At 40.9% G+C, this 21,545-nt stretch overlaps 2 protein-coding genes and 1 long non-coding RNA gene across 3 annotated transcripts; all 3 read left to right on the top strand.

Moving 5' to 3' along the window:
• Nucleotides 1-619: 619 nt before the first annotated feature.
• Nucleotides 620-2,956, top strand: LOC124285680 (ceroid-lipofuscinosis neuronal protein 5-like). The gene is made up of 3 exons (XM_046721989.1): nt 620-833; nt 1,878-1,967; nt 2,451-2,956. Exons 1-3 carry the CDS (start codon nt 629-631, stop codon nt 2,798-2,800), a joined length of 645 nt encoding a protein of 214 aa, XP_046577945.1. The 5' UTR covers nt 620-628; the 3' UTR covers nt 2,801-2,956.
• A 1,266-nt stretch (nt 2,957-4,222) lies between these two features.
• On the top strand, nt 4,223-4,651 carry LOC124286495. Its single transcript, XR_006901056.1, has 3 exons — nt 4,223-4,316; nt 4,449-4,479; nt 4,611-4,651. It is a non-coding gene; the product is annotated as an uncharacterized LOC124286495 (long non-coding RNA).
• Nucleotides 4,652-8,803: 4,152 nt separating this feature from the next.
• Nucleotides 8,804-12,900, top strand: LOC124290006 (ceroid-lipofuscinosis neuronal protein 5-like). The gene is made up of 5 exons (XM_046726722.1): nt 8,804-8,892; nt 9,687-9,849; nt 10,780-11,002; nt 11,201-11,290; nt 12,551-12,900. Exons 1-5 carry the CDS (start codon nt 8,804-8,806, stop codon nt 12,898-12,900), a joined length of 915 nt encoding a protein of 304 aa, XP_046582678.1.
• The last annotated feature ends 8,645 nt before the right edge of the window (nt 12,901-21,545 follow it).

Genomic DNA, 21,545 nt, shown 5'->3' with positions numbered 1-21,545 from the left:
GCAACTATTGGTTAGTCGACTCTATCCTAAGCCCGCCCCGGTATAGCTGGAATATTGCTGGGTGCGGCGTAAAACTAAAACTCACTCACTCATAGGCACACGCGACCCCTGAACATCCTCACGATTTGCAAAACATGAATCCCGTCAACGAGGTGTCGACAGATATTTTCCCATTTTTCATGTTTTTAATCAAGGTGCTAAAGTAAGTTGATGCACTTCGCAAAGTAATACGCGTTTCATTACAATATACAGTCTGTAGATCTTGATTTTCGATCGGACCGTCTTGACTGGGAGCCGCCATTTTGTTAGACCAATATGCAAGTAACATGACAGGTGAAATCTGAGTTGTTAATAGGAAGGACATAAAAGGGGCATAAGTAGCAACGCGCCATTGGTGGCGCTACGAACGAACACGAAATTCGAAAAGTTCGACACGGATACAAACTGGTATTCTATTGCCAGTAAACCACCTTGTATCGGGGAAAGCACTGTACCCAGATGCTACACATGATTGACAGTGGCCAATCTATCCTGTTCAGATAACACACACTGATCTAAGCACGGTTTGAAACCAAACCAACTCACACACTTACTCGCTAATTCACTTTAGATGCCTCATCACGCCGGCATGGGCCTGCACAACCTCAACACTGGCTTCAACTACACCTTGGACTGGTCCCCTCTGTTCGGCGTTCTGAACTGGAGCCGACCCACGGTGCTGGAGGATGATTCGTTGCTCTGGTGTAACCAAGGCGCGTCGTGTTTCAGTAACAACTTTACCGGCTACTTCCGGGGACCAGGAACAGAGCGCCACCCGGTGGCGAAGACAACTGGTAGGTCCATGAGATTCACCATAGCGCCGATACTGTCACCCATACCTGCTTAGTTAATGAGGCACTGCGAGAAACTACGATTATGTCTGTAACTAGACCATCACAGCCGCCTTAGTGAGATATACGACCTTTTACTGAAAAGTGACATCATAATATGATACAGAAGACGTCATCCATTAAGTAATCACCTTCCTCTCAACTCACCATTATGGTGCCAACCAAACAGATCACAATCAAACAGAGGCACCATAAGTCCCCAAAGTAACCATTATGGTGATCTTCGTTAAGTTGATATATATACACTAGCATAAGGACATTAAAAGGTCATAATTGCGACTGCACTATTCAAAACAGAAAAAGGCTTCAGATAGCAATCAACTTAACGTAGATCACCATTATGTTACAACCAAACATATCGCAATCAAACAGAGGCACCATAATTCCCCAAAGTCACCATTATGGTGATCATCGTTAAGTTGATATATATACACTAGCATAAGGACATTAAAAGGTCATAACTGCGACTGCACTATTCAAAACAGAAAAAGGCTTCAGATAGCAATCAACTTAACGTAGATCACCATTATGTTACAACCAAACAGATCGCAATCAAACAGAGGCACCATAAGTCCCCAAAGTCACCATTATGGTGATCTTCGTAAAGTTGATATATATACACTAGCATTAGGACATTAAAAGGTCATAACTGCGACTGCACTATTCAAAACAGAAAAAGGCTTCAGATAGCCATCAACTTAACGTAGATCACCATTATGGTGACTTATGGTACCTCTGTTACCTGACCCTCATCAGCATATTAACTCTCCGGGTTTTGGCGATAACTGACGAATGACGTGGTCTTCATCACCACTGAGGAAGTGGTAAATACTATATTCTCAGGTAAGGATGTATTGCTTATAAATAATGTGCCAATATGTGTTGGTTTTCTGCCTGAAAATGAGTGAGTGAAGGGGTGGAATAAGTCCAGTTATATTCTTTTCATTATCTCACCTGATTAATGTTTTAATGGAAACATCTTTTCAGGCAAAATCATCAGTGCTTTCTCCCACTGGGTCACGTGGGACAACAATACTGGTATCTATGGCGACACGGCATATCTGATGCGTTCCAGAGGTGAGCATCATCCTACTCTAAGCCGTAGATCCATTCACGTGGTTCTAACAATCTCAAGTTACCTTTATTTGATTTCTGTTTGTCAATTTGATTAGCTACGCTACTAGGTATAACCAATCAGATGGCGAGTACAATACGCAAAAGTATGCCCTTTAAAATCGATTTGCATGACCTACCACGATTCACAGATGAGCTGACCCGTGAAAATCCGGGTTAGAATTGGTCTTCAGTAACCCATGCTTGTCGTAGAGACCACTAACGGAATCGGGTGGTCAGGCTTGCTGACTTGGTTGGCACATGTCATCGTATCCAAATTGCGTAGATCGATGTTCATGCTGTTTATCACTGGGTTTTCTGGTCCAGACTTCATTATTTACTGACTGCTGCAAAGGAGCTGGAATGTTGCTGAGTGCGACGTAATAAAAAACCAAACTATGTGTTTTTATTGGACATGGCACTAATCACACCTACATTTCATTCTAGATGGCCCCTACTGGACGGACACCTGGACCTGTGGCAGCTTTGTTCAGCGGGCATTTCAAGCACTCTATGATCTCGGCGTGAGATTCTATCCCGACTTTCAACCAACCTACGATCTGGCCATCGCCTACACACATAGGCCTGAATATCTGGGCAACCACACGGAGATATTCGGCGCTGATGGAGACCCAGTCTTGGCCCAGAGGCTGATTTCGTATTTCAAGCATTTGCGCCAGAAAGACCATCACCATATGTATCTGTATTTCAATGAAGCGTATTGGCATGCTAAGCTGACATCCCAACCTCCAGACGCGCTTACCAAAATGATAGTTCCCTTACCAGGATATGAGTAGACCATTTAACAAAGAATTAACTTTCTGACGTCCCCCCGCCGTGATATTGATGGAATAGTGCTAAAAGCTGCATAACGCCTAGCTCACTCACTCAATCTTCTCCTTGCATTCAACCAAATGGTCTTCCATTTGTCTGTATTATATATCGACGTTCGTCAAGGCCGATTCCAAGACGGTCAATTGAACAGTTTGGAGTTTGCCGTTCAACATTTCATGGAACACCAATAAAATGCTTTGATGGGATATATTTATGCTTTGTTTTTAATCAGTGTCATATGAAGCAAGCATCATTGCCGTCTTAGTGTTTGATTGTGGACAGAATAATTCAGATATATGAAGACGATTGAACCTTATATTTGGAATTACACATTTATGGTACTTTGGTTTGGGGGTCTCACCATTGATTTAAATCCACCCCCTTAAAACTGAGGCACCCAATCGCCTCCCCTCTAACACAGCAATCTAACACATTCATCCTCCGATCATTCCACTAAACGTCATTCGGAAAATTGGAAACAAGTAAATGTGACAAGTGTTATGATTGGGACCACAAATTCTTAGAGAAGTACACAATCTGGTGTGTTTGAGGTTCAGTATGATCCGAAATCACATCCGATAATAAGCCATTCCGGAACAGACACTCATGTGATTGAATTGCTGGCGTTCCCCGCGACCCATTTTAATCGTGACCATTTAAGCATAGGTTGCTGGGTATCTGCCACGAATCATCGCCGGTTCGTCTGCTGTGGGTAGTGGGGTGGTCATCGGAAAGAAAGTCACAGGGAAAAAAGTCACGGATAAGTCACAATTTTGGCAAGGAAAAAAGTCACAGGAAGAAAAGTCACAATAATTGTATAGTATCTGTTTAATATGTTTAATTATGATCATAAATCACAGAATGAATCATAAATCAGTTCCTCACAGAGGATCAGTCATGAATCACAGTTACTGATCACATATCCTCATACTGTCCTTCGTCGGCAGGTTTTATAATCTCTATATATATGCTATTTCTGTTCTCGTCACGATATGGCTGAAATATTGCCGATGTGACGTTAAATAATAACTCACTCACTCACTCACATATCCTCACAGAGGACCAATCATGAATCACAGTTACTGATGACGGTTCCTCACAGAGTATCAATCATGAATCACAGTTACTAAGCACAGTTCCTCACAGATGATTAACCATGAATCACAGTTCCTTACAGAGGATCATTCATAAATCACAGTTACTGATCACAGTTCCTCACAGAGGATCAATCATGAATCACAGGTACTAAGCACAGTTCCTCACAAATGATCAATCATGAATCACAGTTCCTAACATAGGACCAATCATAAATCACAGTTACTGATAACAGGTCCTCACAGAGGATCAATCATTATCACAGTTATTAAGCACAGTTCCTCACAGAGGATCAATCATGAATCACAGCTCCTGACAGAGGGTCAATCATAAATCACAGTTACTGATCACAGTTCCTCACAGAGGATCAATCATGAATCACAGGTACTAAGCACAGTTCCTCACAGAGGATCAATCATGAATCACAGTTACTAAGCACAGTTCCTCACAGATGATTAACCATGAATCACAGTTCCTTACAGAGGATCATTCATCAATCACAGTTACTGATCACAGTTCCTCACAGAGGATCAATCATGAATCACAGGTACTAAGCACAGTTCCTCACAGATGATCAATCATGAATCACAGTTCCTTACAGAGGATCATTCATAAATCACAGTTACTGATCACTGTTCCTCACAGAGTATCAATCATTATCACAGTTATTAAGCACAGTTCCTCACAGAGGATCAATCATGAATCACAGTTCCTGACAGAGGGTCAATCATGAATCACAGGTACTAATCACAGTTCCTCACAGAGGATCAATCATGAATCACAGTTACTTATCACATTTCCTCACATACGTTTTTTCCTGTGTCTTTTTTTCCTACATCCAGCGTGGTTGGTGTTTTCAATTTTGCTTTAGAATTGGTCCCCAGCTATACTTGTCCTGTGAGGTGACTGAAGGGGTCGGGCGGTTAGTACACAATTGTGTCCAAAAGAGTGTCTACAAGCTTACAACAAAGCGAAACACAGAAGCACATCAATGACCATCACGGACAACCACCATTATCATTCGTCACTACCATGGTAGTCATAGACAACCAACACAGCCCTTAGAAATGAACAGTCAACGCAACGCAACCGCAACCGTGACAGAGGTGACAGAGGTGGATAACAAACACAATCGGGACAAGGAGCTCAACCATTGGTCTTGGACAGCCATGGTAGTCATGGGTAACAAACACAGACATAACAATTATAAACAAGTAACACAACAACGGTAACCATAGGCAACCAACACAACTAAGGCAGTCATTGACATAGAGCACAGCCATTGGTCATGAATAAGCAACATAACGATGGGAATCGTGGACATCCAAGCAACCATGGCAGTAAAAGGCAAACACAACAACTATGAGAGTCAAATACAGTCATTTGTCTTGGACAACTATCGCAACTATTAAACACAACCAACATAATCGTGACAATCATAAACAACCAGCACAGCCATAACAGTGATGGACAACCAGTACAATTATAGGTTTTTAATCAAACATGTGACCATGAAAGTCTTAAACTATCAACGCAGCTATGCCAATAATAAACGGCATAGATATAGAGCAATGTAAATGATAGACAACCAACACAACAATGTCACAGACAGACGAAAAATAGAGCAATGTCACTGACAGAGGACATATTGGGCAATGTAAATGATAGACAACCAACACAACAATGTCACAGACAGACGACAAATAGAGCAATGTCACTGACAGAGGACATACTGGGCAATGTAAATTATAGACAACCAACACAACAATGTCCCCGACAGATGACAAATAGGGGAATGTAAATGATAGACAACCAACACAACAATGTCGCCGACAGACGACAAATAGGGGAATGTAAATGATAGACAACCAACACAACAATGTCGCCGACAGACGACAAATAGGGGAATGTAAATGATAGACAACCTTCACACCAATGTCACAGACAGACGACAAATAGGGGAATGTAAATGATAGACAACTAACACAACAATGTCACAGACAGACGACATATAGGGGAAAGTAAATGATAGACAACCAACACAACAATGTCACAGACAGACCACAAATAGGGGAATGTAAATGATAGACAAACAACACAAAAATGTCACAGACAGACGACATATAGGGGAATGTAAATGATAGACAACCAACACAACAATGTCACAGACAGACGATATATAGGGGAATGTAAATGATAGACATCCAACACAACAATGTCACAGACAGACGACATATAGGGGAGTGTAAATGATAGACAACCAACACAACAATGTTCACAGACAGACGACAAATAGGGGAATGTAAATGATAGACAACCAACACAACAATGTCACACACAGACGATATATAGGGGAATGTAAATGATAGACAACCAACGCAACAATGTCACAGACAGACGACATATAGGGGAATGTAAATGATAGACAAACAACACAAAAATGTCACAGACAGACGATATATAGGGGAATGTAAATGATAGACAACCAACACAACAATGTCACACACAGACGATATATAGGGGAATGTAAATGATAGACATCCAACACAACAATGTCACAGACAGACGACATATAGGGGAGTGTAAATGATAGACAACCAACACAACAATGTTCACAGACAGACGACAAATAGGGGAATGTAAATGATAGACAACCAACACAACAATGTCACACACAGACGATATATAGGGGAATGTAAATGATAGACAACCAACGCAACAATGTCACACACAGACGATATATAGGGGAATGTAAATGATAGACAAACAACACAACAATGTCACAGACAGACGACATATAGGGGAATGTAAATGATAGACAACCAACACAACAATGTCACAGACAGACGATATATAGGGGAATGTAAATGATAGACATCCAACACAACAATGTCACAGACAGACGACACATAGGGGAGTGTAAATGATAGACAACCAACACAACAATGTTCACAGACAGACGATATATAGGGGAATGTAAAGGATAGACAACCAACACAACAATGTCACACACAGACGATATATAGGGGAATGTAAATGATAGACAACCAACGCAACAATGTCCCCGACAGACGATATATAGGGGAATGTAAATGATAGACAACCAACGCAACAATGTCACACACAGACGATATATAGGGGAATGTAAATGATAGACAACCAACGCAACAATGTCACACACATACGATATATAGGGGAATGTAAATGATAGACAACCAACGCAACAATGTCCCCGACAGACGACATATAGGGGAATGTAAACGATAGACAACCAACACAACAATGTCACAGACAGACGATATATAGGGGAATGTAAAGGATAGACAACCAACACAACAATGTCACACACAGACGATATATAGGGGAATGTAAATGATAGACAACCAACGCAACAATGTCCCCGACAGACGATATCTAGGGGAATGTAAATGATAGACAACCAACGCAACAATGTCACACACAGACGATATATAGGGGAATGTAAATGATAGACAACCAACGCAACAATGTCCCCGACAGACGACATATAGGGGAATGTAAATGATAGACAACCAACACAACAATGTCACACACAGACGATATATAGGGGAATGTAAATGGTAGACAACCAACGCAACAATGTCCCCGACAAACGACATAGAGGGGAATGTAAATGATAGACAACCAACACAACAATGTCACACACAGACGATATATAGGGGAATGTAAATGATAGACAACCAACGCAACAATGTCACAGACAGACGATATATAGGGGAATGTAAATGATAGACAACCAACACAACAATGTCACAGACAGACAACATACAGGGGAATGTAAATGATAGACAAACAACACAACAATGTCACAGACAGACGATATATAGGGGAATGTAAATGATAGACAACCAACGCAACAATGTCCCCGACAGACGATATATAGGGGAATGTAAAGGATACACATCCAACACAACAATGTCACACACAGACGATATATAGGGGAATGTAAATGATAGACAACCAACGCAACAATGTCACAGACAAACGACATAGAGGGGAATGTAAAGGATAGACAACCAACACAACAATGTCACACAGACGATATATAGGGGAATGTAAATGATAGACAACCAACGCAACAATGTCACAGACAGACGACATATAGGGGAATGTTAATGACAGACAAACAACACAACAATGTCACAGACAGACGACATATAGGGGAATGTAAATGATAGACAACCAACACAACAATGTCACTGACAATGTCACTAATAAATTTCGAGCAGAACAATGTCACTGACAGACGACAAACAGAACAGTGTAAATCATGTTAAACAATGTCACTGATGCAACGTGACATTGTGACAATTTTATTAAATCAGAACTATTGAAGAAGATCTGTTTTCATAGAGATTAAGCAAAGCTCACAGATACCTGTTTATTTTACTATCTTGTAACAAGAAACAATTTTCCCAATTGATAGGTAAGTTTCCGAGATTAAAACCGTATGACATCATGTAACGTCGACAACAAAATATTTACAATGACATTACTGAAAAAAATAGGAATTTACATGGACCTAACTACACCACAACATGATCACGTGGTCACGCACTGTTGTGCCCGGGTCACTACAAGCAACTCTCCGGGGGATCATGCAGTGACGACAGCAAACTGTTTCTGTATCATTATTATATGTGAGGCTCACGTTATCATTCAGCCCTATAAACCCATGCAGTGGCGTGTTCGGGTCAACAGATTGGAGAAGTGCCCCGTGAACTAATTAACTAATATTTAATTTCCCTTTCATATCCCTTCCAACTATATATGAGTTGTTTGTTTCAACAGAAACATAACAAAGTCAGTCACCTTGCATCTTCATATCGACAATGTTGCTGACAGCTCTGATACTGTTTTCTCATGGAATCATTTGGACGACAGTCGAGGCTGGGAGTTTTGACTATGTTATGCCACATAGGTGAGATAAACATGAGTCGTTGTTCTGAAAGGTGTCGTGCCGGGAAGGCTAAAATTTATTTTTTCGTTGTCCCGGGAAGGCTAAAATGTATATTTCGGATTTCCCTGGAGAGCTAATTTCCAAGGGAGTAGGGGAGTACCGCCAAAGCTAAAGACACGGTGCCGGGATGTATAATCGGTGTCGGGAGTAGAAAGTTTTCTTTTCAAACCATTGTTATAGTAGAGTGTTATCTTCTTCGCTTGTTTAGAACTTTAAGATGAAACTATTTACTATTTCGCTATTCCGAACGGTACAATTCACTGTAAATTCTCCTGATCAATCAATCAGTTTAGTTCATGAAGGACATAGGCCCATATGCAAAATAAATATGCATAATATGTACAACATATACAACATACGACACACACGTTACGTCAACGTTTCAACAGTTCAGTTACTTCTAACCGAATTACCGAGGACCACTTTAGTCGTTTGTAGGTCATGCTTTGTTATGCAAGAACATGGGCTCATGGGAATGTGGCATCTAAACAGGGGTGCGTCGACTGGTCTGTCAAAACATATTTATCGGATTCTCGAATCATTGTTAATGAGTAACTCTGCACGTCCTACATCGGCTTGGAACGAGGACTAACGGTGTCCACACTGAAAAGGATCGACTGTTTCTTTGACGCGTCAAAGATATATACGAATATATTTACAGGACTCCATCACAACACTGGTATATTGCTTAGTGCGGTAATAAATAACACGCAAACAAACCTTTTTAACCATGTTCACTTTTTTAATATTTCCAGACGCTTTAAAAGTAGACCACCAGTGGATCCTCGCTGTAAAAACCCACAGGACAAACACTTCTGTTCCGACGGAGTGCCGATGGTGACTTTTGATGACGACGACACCATAGTGATCTACAGCATGAGGGGAAGTGGAAGACGCGTTCCATCTATCGACAAAGTGGTGAGAATAGGTACCATATTAATTCCGATTGGAGACAGAAATGCATCACCAAGAGAAACAGAACAGATCCGATGTGTCCAGCGCCTAAACGTCATCTATCTATAGAACATCTGTGAAGGACTGACTGACTGACTGACTGAGTTTGGTTTTACGCCGCTTTTAGCAATATTCCAGCAACATCACGGTGGGGGACACCAGAACTGGGATTCACACCTTGTACCCAATCTGTGAAGGATGTATGAACACCACATATGTATATTTAACAGCTCTTCTGCATAAGTGAGTGAGTGAGTTTAGTTTTATGCCGCAGTCAGTAATATTCCAGCTTTATGGCGGCGGTCTGTAAATAATCGAGTCTGGACCAGACAATTCAGTGATCAACATCATGAGCATCGACCACCCGATTCCGTTAGTCGCCTCTTACGACAAGCAAGGGTTACTGAAGATCAATTCTTCTGCGTAAGCACCCAACACCAGGTAAAACCACGATCCCCTTTCCGGGAGAAAGTTGTGGGAGGCCGTTTTATATTCACGGGGTAAAGTGTTCAGCAAAGTGTTGAAGAATTAAAAACTAATGTGTTGTGGGTCCAAAGAGAAATTGTTTGACCCCTCCTTCGCGCAAAGAAGTATTTGAGCAGCGGCTGAAAACGTCGGGTCATGTGATTACAATATGTAGTGAATGTGTCACCCATCTTCCCGAGTCTATGCAGTCTAAGCAAAGCCCCCTTCAGAAATCAACATTTGCTTGGTAATTAAACTGTCCTTTAGATTTCGGCATCCCTGCAGATTTCGGTAGATAGCAGGATTTGCAAAAGAACAGAACGCTGCCATATAGCTGGACTATTGTTGAGAACAGCAAACCAACCTCAGCAAACGCAGACATCTGAGTATGAAACCAAACCAACTCACGTTTTCGCTAATTCACTTTAGATGCCGCATCACGCCGGCATTGGCCTGCACAACCTCAACACTGGCTTCTACTACACCTTGGACTGGGCCCATATGTTCAGCATCATAAACTGCTCCCGACCCGCGGTGCTGGAAGATGATTCGTTCCTCTGGTGTAACCAGGGCGCATCGTGCTTCAGTTCCAACTTCAGCAGCTTCTTCCAAGGGCCAAAAGCAGTACGCCATCCGGTGGCGAAGACAACCGGTAGGTCCACAAGATTCACCAAGATTCATTTGCTCAGAAAAAAGTCAAATTGCGCATACAGCATGAAATGTTACTTCCCAGAGAATTGTTTGTTAGTTCCGAATGATCCGATTGTGTTAGTGTTGAAGCATAATATATTCACTTATTTTCTACTTAATATCTCATTCTATTTATTTTCTAATAGAAATATCGTTTCAGGCAAACTCCTCAATGCTTTCTCACACTGGGTCACGTGGGACAACAGTACTGGTATCTATGGCGACACGGCACATCTGATGCGTTCCAGAGGTAAGTTGGGGGGCATCCTCTACCATCAGGGGTTGAATTTCTGTGAGAAAGTATTTGAAGCGCCTTGATTCCGATTCTGTTCTTGACTACATAATTCCTGGTGATTCTTACTTTCATATATATCAGATACATGTCATCATCATGTCCATTAAGACAAGCGCTGTCTTGGTTTTCTTGGTAATACGCGTTACCTTAACTGACGTGTTGTCCTTGCATTTTCTGCAAATTGCTTTAACTGAAAATTAACATCAGCAGTGGATAATGTACGATCGCAAGAACTACGTTTTGGTTTGGTTGGTTTGTTGTCTAACACCGCACTCAGCAATGTTCCAGCTATATGGCGGCGGTCTGTAAATAATCGAGTCTGGACCAGACAATCCAGGGATTAACTGCATGAACATCGATCTACGCAATTAAGATACGATGACATGTGTCAACCTAGTCAGTGAGCCTGACCACCCGATCCCGTTAGTCGCCTCTTACGACAAGCATGGGCTGCTGAAGATTATTTCTAACCCGGATCTTCACGGATCTCCAGAACCACGGAGTGGATCCAGGGGTTATTGTAAGTTTACAGAAACGCGAGTCCAGGAGATATAGATAATGGTGAGGGGCCAAATTAGCATACAACAACACCTTACTATATGGGCATCAGATAGCAGACTAAAGTAACGAACAAGACTATGGTTCTCCAAGCCCCTCGCCGGTGGACTGATCACGTGGTCCGCCTGGAAAAGCCTACTGCGATTCTCTTCGGAGTTATATCGGAGAGTCCCATGTCTACGTGGGTTATAGTTTTACGCCGCTTTTTGCAATATTTTAGCAATATCAGGGCGGACAACATCAGAAATGCGCCTCACACAGTGCACCCATATGGGGAGTCGAACCCGGATCTTCGGCGTGACGAGCGAACGCTTTAACCACTAGCTTACACCACCGCCCCCGAGAGCCGCAGGAATCACTGCATAAAATATAGTTGTAGGATGTGTAAAACACAAGTAATTAAATGTACTATTTTCCACTAAATGGTCGTTGCTGTACAAGTCTGAAAAATCACATTGTATTATACTTCAACTTAATTGTCTGAGCTAGTTATACGTCGGGACATTATTCGCCAGAACCCTTATTCTCTCAACAGACTTTATCAACATCTACGTCTTAAACCTTAGCGATACCTCATACATTAAACAGACTCTATGAAAACACTAAAATGGATGTTTTCTGGGGCGTGATACTAAACAGACCAACACTTCATTCCAGATGGTCCCTACTGGACGGAGTCCTGGGACTGTGGCAGCTTTGTTCAGCGGGCATTTCAAGCCCTTTATGATCTCGGCGTGAGATTCTATCCCGACTTTCAACCAACCTACGACCTGGCCATCGCCTACACATATATGCCTGAATACCTGGGCAACCACACGGAGATATTCGGCGTTGACGGAGACCCAGTCTTGGCCCAGAGGCTGATCTCGTTCTTCAAGACATGGGGCGACAAAGATATTGACTATTTGTACATGTATTACAATGAAGCTTACTGGTATGCGAAGTTTACATCCCGAGCTCCAGACACGCTTACCCAAATGGTAGTCCCGTTACCAGGGTACGAGTAGACCATTTAACAGGGGATGAGGTTCATGTGGCAGCAGTAACATCTTGGTTTGAGATCGGTCTTAATTACCTGTGGCCGGTTTTGTTTAGTGGGGTTTTTTTCTCGTTTGTTTGTTGTTGCTTTTGTTGTTTTTTTGGTTCTGGTTTGTTTTGTTTTGATTGTTCTTCTGGGTTTTTTGTTTGTTTGTTTTTTGTTGTTGTTTTGGGGGTTTTGTGGGGGTTTGTTGGTTGTGTGTGTGTGTGTGTGTGTGTGTGTGTGTGCTTGCTGTGCGTGGGTGCGTGTGTTTTGTTGTTGTTTATTATATGTATCTATTTTTTGGGTTTTGTGTTTTGTTTTGTTTTGGGTTTTTGTTGTTTTGTGTTTTTGTTGTTGTTGTTTTTGTTTTTGTTTGTTGTTGTTGGGGGTTTTTTGGGGGGAGCGTCGTTGTTGCAAAATACTGATATATTTCTGATATTTTAATTTGTCTTGACCAATACCCAGAGGTGTCACCATGAAGATAAACCGGGCGGTGTCCTATTCCAGGTTGGAGGCTCATGTAAAATATACATTCAAATGTTAGCTCTACTCATTGTCAAATGAAAACGGGGATCCTCAACAAGGAACAGTAGTTTTGTATCCCAACATGAACTCGCCCGACTCTCCTCCGAAAAACACCACCATCCTTCTTACATTGGATCAAATGGTCTTCCCTTTGCCTGTACCACGAAACAACAATAAATTGCTTTGTTGGGATATATGTTCGTATTGTTTCATCAGTATCTCTATTTTATGCAAATACCATTTGCTTCTTTCTTTCTTTCTTTGTCTCTGCACTCAGCATTAATCCAGGTACATGAAGTAGATCGGTAAATGTAACAAGCGTCGTAGTTTTAGGGTCAACATCACCATCTTTGTGTTCCCTCCCACAAGGGTAAGTTTGTACTTCTCGCATAGCCGAAAGTTATGAATACTGTCATTTAGAGAAGGGTCAGATGTAATAAGTGTTATATGTGGGACAATACCTTCTTAGAAAAGTAGAAACACCAGCACGTTTGATGTTGGATCTCATCCGGGATTCGAACCCACGCTTTCCAGGTGGAGATAGGACGTTCATGATCAGCCAGTCAAACAGCTGGAATGGAATCTACGCTACTGAGTCAGACCACCCTGTCATCTCTTCCAAGCAAAGGTTGCTGGTTATCTATAGACGATGCAAGGAATCCCCTGTTGTTGGTGGTGTTCGATTATGTGTTAGAATTGGTCCTCAGCTATGCTAGTCTTGTGATGCGACTAAACGGGTCGGAAGGTTGGCACACTTGTGTCCAGAGACACACGAACATCGAACACAGCATGAAACTCATGCACAATCATTACAGTCATACACCACCAACACAATCACGACAGTCATGGACGACCAAAACAGCCATTTGTGTTATTCAACCAACACAACCGTTACAGTCATGGACAACCAAAACAGCCATTTATGGATGACCAAAACAGCCATTTGTGTTATTCAACCAACACAACCGTCACAGTCATGGACAACCAAAACAGCCATTTATGGATGACCAAAACAGCCATTTGTGTTATTCAACCAACACAACCGTTACAGTCATGGACAACCAAAACAGCCATTTATGGATGACCAAAACAGCCATTTGTGTTATTCAACCAACACAACCGTTACAGTCATGGACAACCAAAACAGCCATTTATGGATGACCAAAACAGCCATTTGTGTTATTCAACCAACACAACCGTCACAGTCATGGACGACCAAAACAGCCATTTATGGACGACCAAAACAGCCATTTGTGTTATTCAACCAACAAAACCGTCACAGTCATGGACGACCAAAACAGTTATTTATGGACGACCAAAACAGCCATTTGTGTTATTCAACCAACACAACCGTGACAGTCATGAACGACCAAAACAGCCATTTGTGTTATTCAACAAACACAACCGTCACAGTCATGGACAACCAAAACAGCCATTCATAGACGACCAAAACAGCCATTTGTGTTATTCAACCAACACAACCGTGACAGTCATGGACAACCAAAACAGCCATTTATGGATGACCAAACAGCCATTTGTCTTTTTCAACCAACACAACCGTCAGTCATGGACGACCAAAACAGCCATTTGTCTTTTTCAACCAACACAACCGTGACAGTCATGGACAACCAAAACAGCCATTTATGGACGAACAATACAGCTATTTGTGTTATTCAACCAACACAACCGTCAGTCATGGACGACCAAAACAGCCATTTGTCTTATTCAACAAACACAACCGTCAGTCATGGACGACCAAAACAGCCATTTATGGACGACCAAAACAGCCATTTGTGTTATTCAACCAACACACCCGTCAGTCAGGGACGACCAAAACAGCCATTTGTCTTATTCAACCAACACAACCATGACAGTCATGGACGACCAAAACAGCCATTTGTCTTTTTCAACCAACACAACCGTCAGTCATGGACGACCAAAACAGCCATTTGTCTTTTTCAACAAACACAACCGTGACAGTCATGGACGACCAAAACAGCCATTTGTCTTTTTCAACAAACACAACCGTCAGTCATGGACGAATCAAAACAGCCATTTGTCTTTTTGTCATATTCAACTGACACACCATGCAAGTCAGGGAAAAACAGCCATTTGTCTTATTCAACAACACAACCGTGACAGTCATGGACGACCAAAACAGCCATTTGTCTTTTTCAACCAACACAACCGTCAGTCATGGACGACCAAAACAGCCATTTGTCTTTTTCAACAAACACAACCGTGACAGTCATGGACGACCAAAACAGCCATTTGTCTTTTTCAACCAACACAACCGTCAGTCATGGACGACCAAAACAGCCATTTGTCTTTTTCAACCAACACAACCGTCAGTCATGGACGACCAAAACAGCCATTTGTCTTTTTCAAGCAACACAACCGTCAGTCCTGGACGACCAAAACAGCCATTTGTCTTATTCAACCAACACAACTGTGACAGTCATGGACGACCAAAACAGCCATTTGTCTTTTTCAACCAACACAACCGTCAGTCATGGACGACCAAAACAGCCATTTGTCTTTTTCAACAAACACACCCGTCAGTCATGGACGACCAAAACAGCCATTTGTCTTATTCAACAAACACAACCGTGACAGTCATGGACGACCAAAACAGCCATTTATGGACGACCAAAACAGCCATTTGTGTTATTCAACCAACACAACCATCAGTCATGGACGACCAAAACAGCCATTTGTCTTATTCAACAAACACAACCGTCAGTCATGGACGACCAAAACAGCCATTTGTCTTATTCAACCAACACAACCGTCAGTCATGGACGACCAAAACAGCCATTTGTCTTTTTCAACCAACACAACCGTGACAGTCATGGATGACCTATATAACTACTTGTCATGGACAAACAACACAATCTCAACACTCATAGACAATAGAAGCAACAAAACCCTTTCCACATCCATAGGGCTGAGTAACGCTCACATGCAAGCAATACTTGAAATTCATCTTTAACAAAAGATCGTCCTATTTGTATACAATATCTTCATAGTCGTTAGGTGTATGGGACATTTGTGTATCTCCTAAAACCAACTGCAACTTTAAACCTACTACATCTGAAACAGGTCATGCAGAGTCTCAGGTGTACAGAGATAGGGAGTTTAAGATACCCTTCTGAATACATGTCCTGATGTTTCACCTTGCAAACACAACAAAAGACCGGGATATATTGTATAAACATATTTATTGGTGTCACTCATCACCTGCCACACATATAAGAGGCAATAGCCACAGTTCCACGTCACCTATTTAGCCACGCCCTTGGCAAAACCAAAGCTGCACCTAGAAGGCCATGGCCAACTTCTTTAAGTGTCAGTTAGAAGCTGTTACACTGAACAAAGCAATAATCCTATGGATATACAACTTAGTAACAAAGAGTGTGACATAGATAGTAACACCGTTAACCAGAACGTGATGCAATGTCACTTGCTTGGTAAGGGAGTTACATATACTATTTTCACTGAAATACTCATTGTAATTTATATCATTCAAAAAAGTAGGGGATGTTCAATTTTTCGAGCATACCACTAGCCAATGCAAATGCATATGAGAAAAAGTGATATATATCCATACAGATGAAACATTTCCAAAGGAATGGAATAAATTGTCACATTTCCCCTTAATTTCTCTTCATCATCTCTTTCCTCCTTGGCTTCATCATCTGCATTTTATCAATCTTGTACATCCAATATCCCCTACTATTTTTTAATGGTATAGTCGTATATCCATACAACTGTCTCGCTAATGGCTGATAATGAGAAAGCGTAACATGTTTATCTGATAAAACAGGCAACACAACACCACATGAAGGACATGCTTACATGACAATATATCACTGTGGAAAAAATAAGAACACTGAAAAGTGAATCAAGTGTCATAACACTGAACAAGTAAATCACGTGTCATAACACTGAACAGGTCAATCAAGTGTCATAACACTGAACAGGTCAATCAAGTGTCATAACACTGAACAGGTCAATCAAGCATCATAACACTAAACAAGTGAATGGACAGTCCATTGTAAATAAATAAAATATATAAAAAACACAGACACAATGTACTACCACATTTTCAAAACAGATCTTTAGGATTCCATGTGTCTTTATCAAATGAGTTAATATAAAAATTAAATATTCTTCACTGAACAAAAAAAGGGATTATGAATACTGGGTGGGATGGTGTGTAGTGAAAAACAATAACTTAATTTCATAAACATTTCCCAAAGAATTATTCCATGTCCTGAACAGTCTTTAGTTGCATGAATATCAAAAGTAAATGATATTACTCAGGAACACAACACATAAGATATTACTTTATACCCAGTAGTTGGCTATAATAAGATCTCTTAATGGCATCGTCCTTTGTTGTAAAAGCTGACAAAAACATAATGACAAGAAGGTTCTATTCCAGAGTCTTCTTGTCCTTATAGTTTCATTTCCATGCAATTTCATGTGAAACGGACTTCACTGAATGTGATGTAAGATACCGGTAGTAACTAGACAAACTGGATACAGAGTTTAATTTAGTTTTTTAGCCTTTCAAAACCGGTTAATAATGAGTATAACACTGTTGTACATATGTATGCTGTTACACTGGAAAACATAAACCTCTCACCATTTAATAGGAAGCACAGTATATTTTCTCTGCTAGGATATATGAAAGTATAAGCAAATATGACAGGTGGTGTTCACTGGAGAGTCAAAGAACAATGTCATTTCAAAATCCCTGAAATTCAAAGCTTTAAAACACATGGGGTTTCTGTCAGATCTGGATACATATGATACACATAAAAAAGCTGGACTATGTATCATGTCTCAATAGTATAAAAAGCAAATATCATTATGCACACTCACCAAATAAACACCTGTCATGGTGTCATAATAACCAAATATCAAAATGCCTCAAGCTGACAAATAACAGTATATACTACTCAATATACTACTCAATTTTAGGTAAAGATAATTGGATGTCTTAAACAATAAATATACATTTGAAACAATGAGAATCAGTTTTCTGTAGCTGTTTACGAGATAAAAATATCCAACAAAGACTTCAAAAGTGGAACAGTGTAAGATCTCTTCATCTTTCATATTTCATATACACATGATGCTATGTCTAACTGCTAAAGAAACATTAAAATATCCCTATCAAATGCTTTGTCTTTCTTCTATTTGTATAGTTGTATACCTGACAACTTTTGATGGGGATATTCTGACCTTCTCAGTGGGGGCTGAATGTATATGTGAAGATGTTGTCATGTGAATAGTATTTGATACTGACATGGAACAGTACATTTTCATTCGTTTGGAGTTGATGTAAGTAGGCACTCTTAAGATTACTGAGTTTCTTAACTCTAAGTATTATATTCAGTATTCCGAGCAAACATTACTATCATAATGAGTGGCAGCACTATCCACTTGGCTAACCCACATTTCCTCAAAAGTTAGTGAGTGAGTTTGGTTTTACCCCGCTTTTAGCAATATTCAGCAATAGCACGACTGGGGACACCAGAAATGGGCTTCATACATTGTACCCATGTGGGGAATCGAACCCCACTCAAGAGAGAATCAATTTTGATACTATCACTAATAGTGAGTGAGTGAGTGAGTATGGATTTGCACCACTTTTAGCAATATTCTAGAAATACCACCATGAGAAACACCACATTGCTTCACACATTGTACCTCTGTGGGGATTCAAAACTGGGTCTTCAGCATGAAAAGCGAATGGTTAAACCACTGGGCTACCTCACTGATTTTAACAAATATTAAGATCATAACAGTAAACAAACACTTAACAGTTCTGTTAACATGAGCATGGCATCATTGTCACCATCAGACATTCAAGCACTGTCTGTCTTCAACTTCACTTCCACAGTCTCTCACTTCCATCTGTGAAGATCCGGGTTAGAATTGATCTTCAGTAACCCATGCTTGTCGTGAGAGGCGACTAACAGGATCAGGTAGTCAGGCTTGTTGACTGGGTTGACACATGTTATCGTATCCCAATTGCGTAGATCGATGTTCATGCAGTTGATCCCTGGTTTGACTGGTCGGGACTTGACTATTTACAAACCACAGCCATAAAGCCGGAATAGTACTGGGTGCGGCGAAAACCTAAACTCACTCACTCACACTCTCAGTTCCTGTCTTATTGTTTCTATATATTGAACACAAGATTTAATTTTTGACAATGCAACACAAAACAAAAAGTAGCAACACGCAGCACCATTGAGTATCATAAATAATCATTCATATATAAGTATTGATTACTGACAGTGTTTTAGTGGTGGTCCGATTAATTGAAATAATCGAAGATTGGTCGCAATGACTAAACGACCAAGCAATCGATCATGTTTTCTCATAATCGAACACAAACAATTCTGGAACACTTGTTTGCATTAACAATATTTTTCACAAGGTTGGTTTTGTCTGTTACATTTCATAAACATTACAAGCTCGTTCCAAGTCAGGATTGAATTTATCTTAAAGACTCCTGGAAATTTATGTTCCTAACATACTAGTCATCCTTTAAAGATGTTAAATTTGCACATGCATTTTGTGGAATTTGCAAAATGACTCATAAGAACTACATGTTTTTTCTTTGTTTTTTGTGCAGTAACAAACATAACCAGAAACATTTGATAAATGATGCTGACCAATTATTTTCGATGATTGATCGGTTGTATTGAACCAATCATCAATTATGAGATTTTATCCAATTCCCAACACTACAGTGTTTATCAGCAAATAATTAATTTTGTACTTATTGATGTCTGGCAGAGCCTCCACATTCAACAGTGGCCAAGTTAATCCACAAGTTATTTCTCCATGGTCAGTACTTCACAGGTTTGTTTCCACAACACTCTTTGTTGTAGAGTACACAAACCTAATGTGAAAGGAATGATGACATATTGCCTTAAATCTAAGTTGCTGATTCAATCAGAAGTGGTTATTGTGATTTGTAACCTCGGATAGGCCAATCAGAATTAAATATTTTCAAAATTCATGTACTAATATTTTTATGCAGGAATCAACCAATATTGCTTCTATGATGGCAGCTGAGCATAAGTGTACACCACACTGAGCTGTTGTCTTACTGTTAGGTGAGTGAGTGAGTGAGTTTAGTTTTACGCCGCACTCAGCAATATTCCACCTTTTTGGCAGCGGTCTGCAAATAATCGAGTCTGGACCAAACAATCCAGTGATCAACAGCATGAGCATCGATCTGTGCAATTGGGAACCGATGACATGTGTCAACCAAGTCAGCAAGCCTGACCATCCGATCCCGTTAGTCGCCTCTTATGACAAGCATAGTCGCCTTTTGTGGCAAGCATGGGTTGATGAAGATCTTTTCTACCCCGGATCTTCACGGGTCCTTACTGTTAAGTAGTTGAACTAACATCAATGTTGAAATGACTGAATGAGTTTGGTTTTACGCCGCTTTTAGCAATATTCCAGCAACATCACGGCGGGGGACACCAGAAATGGGCTTCACACATTGTACCCATGTGGGGATTCGAACCCGGGTCTTCGGCGTGACGAGCCAACGCTTTAACCACTAGGCTACCCCACCGCCCCCAATGTTGAGTGAGTGAGTGAGTTTAGTTTTAAGCCGCACTCAGCAATATTCCAGCTATATGGCGGCGGTCTGTAAATAATCGAGTCTGGACCAGACAATCCAGTGATCAACAGCATGAGCATCGATCTGCGCAATTGGGAACCGATGACATGTGTCAACCAAGTCAGCGAAAGTGACCACCCGATCCCGTTAGTCGCCTCTTACGACAAGATAGTCGCCTTTTTATGGCAAGCACATGGGTTGCTGAAGACCTATTCTACCCCGGATCTTCACGGGTCCCCCCAATGTTGAAGATAAGGGGTATAAACATGGTTCTCCTGACTGTCAATCACCCCATATACCTGCATATTGCGACACATATGCACGTGTGTTTGTGCTTGCTTGTACTCATCAGGACCAATGCCTGATTCATTGTGCTGACCCATTCCGATACCTACCAGACAGGGAAACAACAAATACAATCTTTTTATCGTATTTTGTGTAGTGAG

This window comes from Haliotis rubra, unplaced genomic scaffold, assembly GCF_003918875.1.
Source record: "Haliotis rubra isolate DU_JTF1 unplaced genomic scaffold, ASM391887v1 Scf1, whole genome shotgun sequence".
NCBI lineage: Eukaryota > Metazoa > Mollusca > Gastropoda > Lepetellida > Haliotidae > Haliotis > Haliotis rubra.
This window is presented reverse-complemented; position numbering and strand designations above follow the sequence as displayed.

What these genes read in the sequence shown, in the direction of transcription:
- LOC124290006 (XM_046726722.1), top strand. Translation starts at nt 8,804, where the DNA reads ATGTTGCTGACAGCTCTGATACTGTTTTCTCATGGAATCATTTGGACG. An exon ending in TTCCATCTATCGACAAAGTG is followed by an intron (nt 9,850 to 10,779) that starts GTGAGAATAGGT and finishes AATTCACTTTAG; the next exon opens with ATGCCGCATCACGCCGGCAT. An exon ending in TCCGGTGGCGAAGACAACCG is followed by an intron (nt 11,003 to 11,200) that starts GTAGGTCCACAA and finishes ATATCGTTTCAG; the next exon opens with GCAAACTCCTCAATGCTTTC.
- LOC124285680 (XM_046721989.1), top strand. Translation starts at nt 629, where the DNA reads ATGGGCCTGCACAACCTCAACACTGGCTTCAACTACACCTTGGACTGG. An exon ending in CCCGGTGGCGAAGACAACTG is followed by an intron (nt 834 to 1,877) that starts GTAGGTCCATGA and finishes ACATCTTTTCAG; the next exon opens with GCAAAATCATCAGTGCTTTC. An exon ending in ATATCTGATGCGTTCCAGAG is followed by an intron (nt 1,968 to 2,450) that starts GTGAGCATCATC and finishes ATTTCATTCTAG; the next exon opens with ATGGCCCCTACTGGACGGAC.